This window comes from Lissotriton helveticus, chromosome 10 (assembly GCF_964261635.1).
Source record: "Lissotriton helveticus chromosome 10, aLisHel1.1, whole genome shotgun sequence".
Lineage (NCBI taxonomy): Eukaryota > Metazoa > Chordata > Amphibia > Caudata > Salamandridae > Lissotriton > Lissotriton helveticus.
The window spans coordinates 8,904,372-8,917,236 of record NC_136071.1 but is presented as its reverse complement, the minus strand read 5'-3'; the positions used below and the strand labels follow the sequence as shown (position 1 = coordinate 8,917,236).

The 12,865-nt window shown below is 49.5% G+C and overlaps 1 protein-coding gene across 1 annotated transcript; it reads right to left on the bottom strand.

Moving 5' to 3' along the window:
- Positions 1-1,959: 1,959 nt before the first annotated feature.
- On the bottom strand, positions 1,960-12,628 carry LOC144785742 (three prime repair exonuclease 2-like). The gene is made up of 2 exons (XM_078664537.1): positions 11,928-12,628; positions 1,960-3,844 (listed from the first exon to the last, which is right to left on the bottom strand). Exon 2 carries the CDS (start codon positions 3,818-3,820, stop codon positions 3,131-3,133), a length of 690 nt encoding a protein of 229 aa, XP_078520663.1. The 5' UTR covers positions 3,821-3,844; positions 11,928-12,628; the 3' UTR covers positions 1,960-3,130.
- Positions 12,629-12,865: the final 237 nt, after the last annotated feature.

Here is a 12,865-nt window from a genome sequence, read left to right as displayed (position 1 = left end):
TAGACCTATCAGCTGCATTTCATACCATCTCCCGTGACATATTATTACAGCAGATCGAAAAGTGTGGCATCTCGCATCTGGCCTTAGCATGGTTGGAATTTTTCCTTACTGACCGTAGGTAAACAGTCGTACTAGGGCCGTTTCTATCCCCTGAAAAAAACAATGACTTCGAGAGTTCCGCAGGGCTCATCGCTCAGCCCTGCATTGTATTGTATTGTATTGTAATTGCATTTATATAGCGCTTACTACCCCTGACGAGGCGTCGAAGTGCTTTTTCGGCGAGTAGCACGCTACTCCGGGACCCATAGAGGATTAGTGTTGAATTAGTATAGTGAAACATGCAAGTACTTTTTAAGTGGTGGATAGGTTAGTCAGTTATTTGGATTTCGAATGATAGCAGAAGGATAGAGGAGGACAAAGGTTTGTATTTATATAGCGCTTGTTGACGCTGCTATTCAGGAAACCTATAAAGGATTAGTGGTGAATTAATATGGTGAAATATGAAGTAATTTCAGTGGTGGATATTATTCAGGTGCTTGGAGTGAGAAGGATAGCGGATGGATAAAAGGGGAAGAAAGGTTTGCATTCATATAGCACTTGTTACCCCTGATGGGTGTTGAATCACTTTTCTGGCGAGTAGCCGCCACTCCGGAACCCATAAAGGATTACTGTTGAAAATTAGTATAGTAAAAAGAAATATGAAGTAATTCGAGTAGTGGATATGTTATTGAGTTATTTGGGTAGTATATTAGTATAGTTGAATATGGAATTTGAGAAGTGAACATTTTAGTCTGTTAGTTTTGATTGAAAAGGATAGTGGAGGGAGAAAAGAGTGAAAGATTTGCATTCATATAGCACTTGTTACCCCTGATGGGCGTTGAAGCGCTTTTCTGGCGAGTAGCACGCCACTCCGTTTAATATTATGTATATATGACTCCCATTATTTCATTGAGCTCCTCTTTTGCAATTGAAACGTCCTCATATGCTGATGATACGCAGCTTATCCTGACCCTGGATAAAACATCCATTGGATCTGAGATGAATTTTAAACGATGTTTAACGGAGGTTGTTCGGTGGACGCAAACTAACCAAGACGGAGATCATGCTTTTAAGCAAGGACCTCACTTTTGACCCTACGTTATGGAGGCATAATTCTGCCCCCCCACCTAATACTGTGAGGTATTAAAAACCCTGGGCGTGAAATTTGATTCCTCCCACAAGCTTTGGCAGGAATGTGTTTTAACTTAACAATCACAAAAAAAAAGTCTTCGACTACCTTTCTTTTTCTGCAAGAAAAGCAGCGGCATTCACATTGATGACGTTTTGATTAGACTTTTGTAGTAGTCTATATGCAGGCACCGCTAAACAAATTCTTCACAAACTACAGGTATTATAACACGCAGCCGCCAGGCTGGTACTAAAACTGTCAAGTTGTTCATCGGAATCACAACTCCTAAACCCTCCATTGGCTGCCAATACGCAAGAGGGTTTTGTTTAAAATCCTCCTGCCCACCTTTAGAGCCCAGAGAGCAGTAGGACCAAAGTACCTTACTGCCAGATTCACAGTTATGCTGTATAAATGCTGGTTTAATTCATTCATTCATTCAGGCCCAGGAATGCGTGCCACACTGGACCCCATGCCCCTGGCATTGGGACGGGGGCTGGAAATGAGTGACGGAAGGGGTGTCCTGCAGCACCCAGTCTGCTGGCTGTCTTCTGATAGGTTGGTTCATCCACTGGACTTCTTCCAGCTGCCTCAGAGGAGAGCCAGGGCCCCCTGCTGGTGAGTCCTGGTCTAATGACACCATTCCAGTCCCACACTGGACTCTTTCACCCACAGGTCACTCTTGCAGCGCCAAGACAACTCGGCAATAGTTGCGCTTTATAAATGCTTTCATTCATTCATTCATCCTTACACGAGAAGCATAATATATCAGACAACGAGGAAAGCAAGACACATTTCTCACCTGAGAATAGTTTTTTCTTTATTGTCATTATTTTATAATCTCAAACATGCCTGATCTGACAGACAAACATTTACACAGGAACTGGATACAAAACCATCCAATCACAGGCAGATCCCCCCAGTTAAAGGCAACAGTTCAAAGTGCTAAGAAATAACTTTCTGACAAAGTTCTGGTGTAAAAAGAAGGTACCCTAACAACAGTAGGTTTAGCGTGTGGATTTGTGAAGCCGTCAAGAGGAACTCGCCCCAGGAGGGGAGACTAAAGTTCACACTCATGTATTGCACCCTTGGCTGCAGTCTGTGTGCGTGCCCCGGAAGTAGTTGAATGTCTGCTGACTTTTGTAGGGCAGAGTTTGGTTGCGTTGCGTGTGGCGGCAAACCATGTTTCCTTAATCATCATACTCACTGCCGCTGGAATTATGCGATTTTTGCGGCTGCGTTTTCGGCATAGTTATGAATTTAACACATTGTCCATCTTCTGCTGCATAATTCAGATATCAGCAAATTGTTTCTACTTCAAATGGTTCAAAAGTTAACAAAAACGCCGCAACGCGTGTTGTGGTTCGGTGGAAGGCCCTTCATGAAGGTTGACTGGACACATTTCTTGTTGCTTATTTCTATAGTTAAGTGTCAAATTGGTACTAATAGGATGAAAGCATGCACAGAAAATGTAAACATATGTAAACATTCCAAAATAATAATACAAATATAAAATGGGTTGCAGTACGCTGCATAATTTGCCTTTTTATGCCGCATAATTTAGTCAACTCTGCGGCATAATTTGGTCCTCTTTGCCGCATAATTCCAGTGGCCCTATTCGTACTACAGCACACTGTGTGACCAATGACAAGGAATGAAACAGTTCCGCCCTGCACCCCCCGCCCCAATGGCTGCAAGCACCATTGGTGTTGGTCGTCCACGCAGTGCCAAGGTACATGTAGAGAAATCCATTTTTAGAGTGGACGCAAGAGCCGTCACTCAAGATGTGCAAGAATTAGTGTGAATTACAGGACAGATTGATCATCGACACTTCAAACGCACCTTGCGGCCCCGGGATCCTCCGGGGCTACGCCTGTCACGCCACCATTTGCCCAAGAGGGTCCATGGGAATGTTTTTGGGTGGATGAAGTAGTCTCCTCCCACGGTGCCCTCAGGGTTCTTGGCTCACCCCTTGATGTTTCTGTACATGGGAGCGATGAGGTCCCACCTGCGGCTGTGTAGACGCGACCACTTCAGGAGCTCCTTGGCTTCGTAGAGGAAGATCATGAGCAGGGTGACCACGTCCCCCTCGGCAGAGTGACTGGCCTTGGGCTCCTGGTGGTAGAAGCGGCGGTAGATGCCCTCCAGCGTGTAGTAGCCCTTGATGACGCGTGGCACGGCCCTCCGCCTCTCGTCCAGGCCTTTCACCGCCCTCCACTGGTCCATGCAGTAGATGGAGGTAGCAGGGAGGTCCGCGGCCTGGAACAGCAGCTCGGCCTTCAGCAGCGGGAAGTCGTAGCGGTCGCCACCATGGGCCACCAGGCAGATGGGCTGTGCCTGGCGGAGCAGGAAGTTGCGTACAATGGCGGCCGTGGAGGCGTCGAAGGCCCGCTTCTCGTTGCTCTGCAGCGTGCGGTTGCTGAGGCCCGTGATCTCGGCAGCGTGCGCGCCCAGACTCTTGCCGGGGTCCACGCACAGGCACAGCTTGTCCTGGATGCGGGGCGGCAGCAGCACCCCGGCCTGGTCCCGCAGCGGGTTCTCCAGGGCAGAGCGGTGCACGGCCACGAGGCACAGCTCGGTGACCTTGGGCAGGGTGTCCATCAGGCCTGTCCCCTCCAGGTCCATGAAGACGAACGTCTTGAAGGCCGTGGTCATCGTGGCGCCACTGGAGCGCGTGCTCTGAAACGAAACCAAACACTGAATTATACATGTGCATTACAGACTCTTGTTTTCTGAAAGATTAGTGATCATTTACATGGCCGAATGAGATCCCAAATGTTTCTGAAACTAAGCAAATCAGCTAATAATGTAGAAATCTGCAATGAACTAGGGAGGTGTACTACAAGCAGTGGTCGAAGTGGGCGGGATCGGAAAGGCACAACGTGCCCATACTTTTTTAATGCCTTAACCGCTGCGGCAATTCCGCCCCTGTGCGAGGCGTTCCATTATGTGGTCAGGGCCGCGTCGGCCAACGGACGTGCGCAGCACTACCGAGGTAGTGCTCGCGATGGCCGTTGGTCGATGGGCGCACTTAAAGGTTAATTTAAGGACAACAGTTCCCCTACTTTCTGTGAAAAAACAACTGTCCCGGGACGCTTAATTCCGAGAGCTGAAATGCTTCCGCTGCAGTGTTGGGCAGTGAGTCTCTTGTGCTGTGAAACCAAAGGCGGGCAGACAGCTAAACAAACCTTCCTGCCAGGGTGCCTGAAAGAAATGTAAATGTGCACAACGGGTCAATCTGCAAATATTAAGAGAGCTCCAAAGCCGGGATTGGCTACGATTAATGGAATCTCTCGACACTTCCTGATGACACAGGTGTATTGTTTTTGAGTGGTGTTTGAAAGGAGTCACCAGTTGAGGGGGGAGTGTGTGCTTTTTAAAGGGGCGTAACACAGGCCCCTGAACCACAGGGGCCACAGGGGCCTGTGTTAGTCCCCTAACTATTCTCCACCGCTCCAACCAGGATCAGTTCCATGTCTCTCTGGTTACAGACACAGACCTCTGCCGTGCACAGGCTAATAGAGGTTTCATAAAGTACGATGGTGCATTTCCCACTGATTAACTTAACTTGCATTTATTTTACATTTAAGCTGTTATTTTATCTGTGCATACCTGAAGATAAACAACAGAAATAATTTACAGCATATTTTGTTTTTTGGGTCACACCTCTGACCGTGCCCCACCCTTATTTTCCCCTACTGTGCACAGTATCACCGCTTCCTTACTTTTATTAATGCCCTTCGAATGCTGACTACAAATTCCTAGCTTCCATTCTATGCTGACGTCATTTAAACCCCCACATCAGGTCACCACAGCTCTCCCAACCATGGTCTGCACTCTGGGAAGGTGAACTCTCTCTCCCGGGGTCACACCTGCACAGAGGGTGCAGCTTGTTCAGCGAGTCGGACTCTCCGTATCCGAAGTAACACTCACTTTCTTGTCCTCTCGATTCTCAAAGATCTGAATGAAAGTTGTGGAATATTGGAAGCCTGGCGCTGAGGGATGGACCCAACACACATCCGGTGACATCACGGTACAGAGCCTTGAGACCCTCACGGGTGAGTAGTGGCGCTATATAAACCATGATTGATTGACTGATGATGTTGCCGCTTGGCAGATTACATTATAAATGATAAGTGACATCAATGCTCAGCAGGTCACATCAGATGATAGATGACATCTGTGCTTGGCAGATGACATCATCAGATGATAGATGACATCAGGGCTCAGCCGATGACATCATCAGATGACATCAGTGCTCAGCAGATGACATCATCAGATGATAGGTGACATCTGTGCTTGGCAGATGACAACATCAGATAATAAGTGACATCAGTGATCACCAAATGACCTCATCAGACGACATCAGTGCTCAGCAGATGACATCATCAGATGACATAAGTGCTCAGCCGATGACATCATCAGATGATAGATGACATCAGTGATCAGCAGATGACATCATCAGATGATAGGTGACATTAGTGCTCACCATAGGACATCAGTGCTCAGCAGATGACATCATCAGATGATAGGTGACATTAGTGCTCACCATAGGACATCAGTGCTCAGCAGATGACATCATCAGATGACATAAGTGCTCAGCCGATGACATCATCAGATGATAGATGACATCAGTGCTCTGCAGATGACATCATCAGATGATAGATGACATCAGTGCTCAGCAGATGACATCATCAGATGACAGGTGACATCAGCACTCGACACGTGACATTCTTGCGTAATACCCAACCACTGTTCGACGTATAACACAACCCTGCTAATGACATCAGCACCAGGTAAATGCAATCTCTGCTGGACAAACAATATCACTGGATGACAGATGACGTCACAGCTGTTAGTCATTGTTATACCCCACGCCAATGATTCAGAGGCCCGTCCACTCTGGCCCTTGCCCAACCGCTGCATTTAGAGGGCGCTGGGCACGTCAGTGGGGCACATGTCTAATTGCCCATCGGGCACCTGGCTTCCAAAAGTAGTGTCCATTAGAGCCAGCCATGGAAGCCATCGCAGCCTTGAGCAGGCAGTGGAGAAGAGCGTCTAGAACACGTGCCCTCTCTTTCAGGGTCCATTTCCAGCAAATGGGGGCGGGGCACGCAGGGGCGCACGCAGTGACAGATAATGAGTGAGACTGTGTGAGACTGAGGCCCGGATTGAGTATTCTTTAACACAAGGCAAGGCTGCACCAAAGTTGCGTCCAGTGCAGCACGCATGCAAAGTTGGAAAAACAAGAAACATGTGAACGTTTCTCCTCGGTACGTCCGCCGCGAGGAGGCGTAAGATCTTGGTTCAAATCCCTGTTTGTGAATGTTTGTAGCTAGGGATTCGCGTCAAAGCCCACGGCGGTTGCGTGGAATGCCCACGCACCGTCCATGGAATGCCCCCTTGATGCAAAATAATGCAGATCAACGCATAGCGCAACTTTGTGTTACGTTGTGATAATATCCAACCCGAATCCTCAGGTGTTGTGATGTTAGGGTCATGTCACATGCCTTGCTGGGAAAAATCAGGCTCCAGGTTCATATGATATTATTTCCTGTGATGCCATTAAGGTCAAAGGGTATGTGTTGTCACTTCCGCTACCTCTGGCATTTTGGTGAATCGACACCCGTGCAGAGGAAGCAGAGATGGGCTGGTCCTGGCATCTATGCTCCAAAAGAGGGGGTGGAGGGCTTGGCAAGAGGGCCAGTCCTGACAGCTAAGGCAGTGTGACCCAAAAGAGGGGGTACCTGGCAGCCTATCGCTCTGCTTCCGGGGTCATTGAATTGGGTTTCACTTCCTGTGAGTTCCCAGGACAAGGGCTTTGTGACGGCACTTGGTAATGCCAGTGAAGTCAACGTTCATGTGACGTGGCTTCCTGTGACGTCACCAGCAGGTAAAAATACATTTCTACTGTACAGGTAAAAAGGGTCCAGCGATTTGGGACATTCCTGTGCTTTAAATGGGCAGGTGTCCACGGGTACTGAGTACCTGCACTTCTTTCATTTCGAAGGGAGAGTGCCTGCACTTCTCCACACAAGTGTGACACTTTTCAGAAGCATCAGGCACTATAGATAGTAAGAACCAGAGCATCTGTTTTGCATTTAAACCACTGGTGTGCACACGTCTAGCACACCACCCTTCACACGCTCACTCACTTCAAGGAGGTGTGAATGAGCGAGTAGACGAGCAGTGCCTTGTTATATTCGTTGTGTGACGTCAGGCGTTATGACGTCATGTACATTAGACATACCGTCCCGTTCCGTAATGGCGGTGTGTACCTGAGCGGGCAGTGCCTGTTTGTCCTGCTCCGCTGGAGGGTCCGTGTGATGTCTCCCCTGTCACTGAGTGCGTCACAGTGACGTCACGTGTGTGACGTGTGCGGCTTGCTGCTGGTGAGAGCCACCTGAGGCCGGTAGAAAAGCTCATTCTGCGGGGTGGGGGAGGGGAGTTTTTCCTGGGATCTGCCCTCCGCGTTGGACTATGTCTTAGTGACCCTAAGTGTTAACGAGTCAAACACGTCATCTGCTAGCATGACCCCGACAAAAATACTCCGTACAATTACACTGAGGGATGTGGTGTAGCCCAGACAGGGGCGCAACTAGACCCGAACTTCCGGGGGGGGTGGGGGTAAGATTCAACAGTCGTTTTTTGGCACCCCCTCCCCTATTTCCCCCTTGTCCGTAAATTCCCTCACTACCACTCACCAACAGTGCACCTCATCTCTCTATAGCCCCTTTCGGACAAACATTTCATTTTTTAGGTCGAGCCTGAGCCAGCGCGCATGCGCGGCTCTGGCGATCTGCTGTAGTGGAGTAGGGAATAGAAGCCCCGCCCACTCTCCGCCCATATTTGCCATTGGCTTGTGTCATTGTCCGTCCTAAATGCTGGCTTCTGATTCGTTAATAGGCTTGTTAGTCTCTCCTTAGTACCGCCTCCTCTTCATTTGACACCTCCCATGGCGACTGGCCCCTTTTCTTCGGTTGTTACATGGTAACTGTTGTTTAGACTGTGAACACTATTTTCTTTATCCAGTTTCTTTTACTGCAGGCACAACATGCTTTGATGCCTTCTTAACTCCCCCCTCCCTCCTGTTGCCTTGCCTTCTACGTCACCCTTGTGGCACTCCCGGGAGAGTAGCTGTCAGGGTGCAGCCGGGGAAGTGGTACCGGGGAACCCGTTCCGCTCTGTACCATTGATTTTTCCTATAGTAAATGTAAATGTAAATGTAGTGTATTTTGTAAAGCGCACAGCTGCCCCAACGGGGCGTCCCGGCGCTGTATAACGCTGTGGAACCCTTCCTGGTTTTCCCTGTGAGAAGCCCCTCCTGGGCACCCCCAAGGTGAAGCCAGACGTCCAAGCGCTGCTGGGGCCGTTGTGGAGATTAAGCAAGCTATTGCCCAGAGTTGCAGCGTGGGACCCATGATTAGACTAGGCACCGAGGCGAGAATTATCGAGTCCGCGGACATTGAGCTCAAGACCCTGCCGCGTCGGGTCTTGAACCCTGGTCCCGGGCCTGACCTCTGCCTCAGGGTCTGTCGCTCTAACCAGTGAGCCACACTTCTAGTATTTATTTAAAACACATAGATATATTATATATAGATTTAAGTGATAGGTCTCATGTTGTAACCTGTAACACCTGTGTAACCGGACTGACAACACTTCTGTGTAAACAGTAGATAGGACCTAAGCGATAGCTCTGCTGTCTAAACACATGAGTGCCTGATCTGTTACCTAAGGTATGCAGCGTTTAGAACGCAAGCATTGCCACGGAATACCTTTACAACGCGGGCGCAACAACGAAAGTTGTTACCACGCATTGCGCTGGGGGGCGCTCAAGGATAGTAAATTATTTAATTTACTATCCCAACACCTTCCCTACTATCCACGGGGACTGGTGTTGGAATAGTAAATTAAATTAATCAATTTTGCGCCCCCCATGGCAATGCGTGGTAACAACTTTCGTTGTTACGAACGCGTTGTAAAGGTACGCGTTGTCAATGTATGCGTTCTAACGTCATACATCCGTTACCTAGAGCTGCGACTACCGTATTCACAGAGTAAGCTGCATGGTCCCGGTAACCTGAGCAACAGTTCTGCTGTCGTAACAACTGAGCCTGTAAGACCTGTGTAAATCAACTATTGCATCAGATCGATCATTCAGGCAACATTGATTTAAAAGAGTCAGGGGAAAAAACACCAAAAATATACCCCACCATATATATATATATCTTACAGCCTCAGTTAAGACAGCAGAGATATCCCTCAAGTTAACCCGACCGTGTATGCCAGGGTGTCGAGACAGCAAACCCAGCATGCTGGCCTTGCAGGCTTGGTTGTTAAGGCAGTGTCTATCACTCAGGTCACAGAGACCACAGACGCCGTGGAGGCAGACCTTGAAGTCTGCTAAGTTAAGACAGCAGAGCTATAGCTCACGTCGTACAGGTCTGAACGCTGATGTTTTAAGGTAGCAGAGCTGTCGCTCAGGGTGTAGAGACCTTGTATGCGAGGAAGTTATTGCATCAGAGCTATCGCTCAGATAATGCACACCTTGCACGCTTGGGTGTTAAGCAGGGCACAAGTCCTAAACAAGCATTTGCAATGCAATAAGTCTCGCATTTGCGAGAGTGTAAGGTATTGGTATTGTAAATGACAATGCCTTTTATTTATGTGTTGGTTTTCAAAACAGATAAATAAAAGGCATTGTCATTTACAATGCCAATAACTTAAACTCTCGCAAATGCGAGACCTATTGCATTGCAAATGCTTGTTTTACAGGGCTACTCGTAGTTTACTCACAGCCAGTTCTGTGACATGCATGGCACACGTTCTTTGTAGCAGGCACATTAACCCTCGGGTCTGTGTGGGTGACAGGAGTGCCCGTGTGAGTGCACGGTGAGCGATGCGACAGTGTGAGAGTAGGGTAAGAGGAGTGGCTGCAGGGTGACCATATGAATTTGGGTGCGGATGGAAGTGCAGAGTAAGACCAATGAACATATGGTTAGTGAAGGTCTTATCTGAGTGAGATTGCAGAGTGAGCGGTGAGGGGGACAGGTGAGTGAAGTGTCACATGAGTGCAGAGGGAGCGGTGAGGGGGACAGGTGAGTGAAGTGTCACATGAGTGCAGAGGGAGCGGTGTGCTTGTGTGACTGCAGGGTGAGGTACCGGGTGAACAGCGCAAGTGCATGGTGAGTGCAGAGTGAGCGGTGTGCTCATGTGACCTCAGGGTAAGTGGAGGTCTGATGGTGTGAGTTCATGGCGAGTGGCATAAGTGCTGTGTGGTCATTGTGAGTGCTGGGTGAATGGCGTGAGTGCTGGGTGAATGGCGTGAGTGCATGGTAATCGTTGTGAGTGCAGGGTGAGTCTGAAAGTGAAGGGCGAGCATTGGGAGGGAGTTGTCTGGATGCAAGGTGCACTGCCAGACACTTGAAGGAACTCTCTCGGCGGTGGCGTAGGGTTTCAGTTATAAGTTAGACTATTGCTATTGCGGCATTATTCGGGGACAGGGCTGGACTGTCCGTAGCAGGCACCAGGTGTTTTCTTGGAGGGCCGGAAGGGTGGGGGTCGGTTTTTGGACTGGTGGGTGCTGTTTTTGGTACAGGGGGTTGGTTTTGTAGCAGTGACGCAATAGCGGCTCCCTGCACCAAAAGCAGCAGCAGTGTTTTCCACGCGCACCTCAACTCCCTCCCCATTCTTCCAGCCCCAACCCCCCAAGGCCGGCTTGCGTTCCCAGTCGGCCCTGTTCGGGGATCGAGGGTGGAGGAAATAAATAATGTGCGGATCCTGCAACAAGTTTTCAGTCTTGTGATTAGGGTTGCCAGCTCATTACAGTGATGTCCCTGACGGTACAAAAATAAGCAGTCACCTAAAGCCTATTTTCAGCACTTATCTGTGCATACTTCGAACAGCAAATATATATATATAGACTCCTTTGCTGAGAAACTGTCGAACGGACATGCTGCCTGTCACCAAGCCGTGATTATGGACAGAGGTGTGGCGCCGCGGCCAGGGCGACTGACGCTGGAATCTGGGGATCACAGTTCGATCCCCGGCACCGGCGGCAGGTTAGCCCAGCACCATGTGACTCTGGGCAATAGCTTGCTTAATCTTCCCGACGGCCCCCAGCGCCTTGAGACCCTAACGGGTGATGGTTCTCGCTTTACAAATGGGGATTATTATACTGGACACAGGCACTGTGTAAAAATTCATCTGATCCTGGGAACCATGAGATTCTGTTGCAATTACTGAAAGTGTCTTTTGTACTTGAATGAGCCCTGAAGAAGTCTCAGTGTGAGACGAAACGCGTCGGCTATGATCTTTTCAGATTTTAATGAAAACTTAATAAAGAATGGCCTTTGAACAAAAAATAAAAACAATTGGACTTTGGATGTCTCTTCGTGTGCTCACTGCTTTCAACATTGTTGTGTGAATACATTGTAAAGAGCTGAACCTTTATGATTAAATATAAAATAGAAAGCACTTTAAATTGTGTTCTAGGGCTGCCTGAATGACCCATGACTGATGATTAAAGGGAACAAAGACAGAAAAGTCACATTACAAATGAATACATAGGATTATATTTATTCCCCTATTTAGTGTCAATACGAAGCCCTTTCAGCCCTTAGAGCCCAGAACACTTCTAGGCGCTGTGGAGATGTCATCGCGGAGGGTGATAACAACCAGGCAGAACCCCCGACGTTCAGAGAGCCCGGGTCCGAGGACTCTGCCAGGAATATGAGAGACGGTAAACGTAATAAACACTTACCTGGGGTTGTCGGTGGGCGCCTGAGGCCAAGGTCTGGCAGATAAGATCAGGAGCAGCGCCTAAGCACCAGAGCTGTGCCCGAGGTCCAGGCGCTGCAGGTGAGGTTAAGAGGCGGAGCAGTGGCCGAGGTCCAGGCGCTGCAGGTGAGGTTAAGAGGCGGAGCTGTGGCCGAGGTCCAGGCGCTGCAGGAATGGTTAAAAGGCGGAGCGGAGCTGAGCTGTCCAGGTGATGTCAGCTGCTATGTCCGAGGCCCAGGCTTTGGAAGAGTTGAAATGAGGAGCTGAGGTGAAGCGTCCAGGGACGAGGCGCATAAATAGTCGTGTGGGGGCCGCCCCCCCCCCTCCCTCGCACACACGCCTCTTGTGACACGTCACTAGTGATAACATGAAAGTGATTCCGAGGCAGGAGGAGTGGGGAACCCCGCGTGAGTCACCGTGTGTCACACGGGAGACCCCGTCGCCATGGGGAGGAGGGAAACAATGTGACATGTCTCACTGGGGGGGGGCGCCCCCAGAGCCCCCCCCCCCCCCCGGGCAGCGGTGGTCGAGGACAGAGCAGACTCGAGGCGCTATAGGGTCATGTCGTAAATAAAGTTACCATGCACTTAAGCTAGGTAAGTCATGTATTTGAGGAGAACAACCGAGAGAAAAGGGTCAAACAGGTATACACAACAAACCCTATTTACAACAGGTGACCTGCCCCGTGACGTGGGCAGAGCCACGTGCCGAGGGAGCGGCTTTCGGTTTCTATTCCCAGGTGCCTGGAACGAGCTCTTGCGACATTTGTTCTGTACACAGCCCGGCCCTGCTGACAGTGTGTGGTTTGAGAAGGCCTGGCACTCCCTGGTGGCAGAGACAACACTGCGACGTGTGATCCTGGCCTCCGCCCCTGCCAACAGCCCTTCCTGCCCAGTGCCAGTCCAGGGGGGCGGGGGCCAC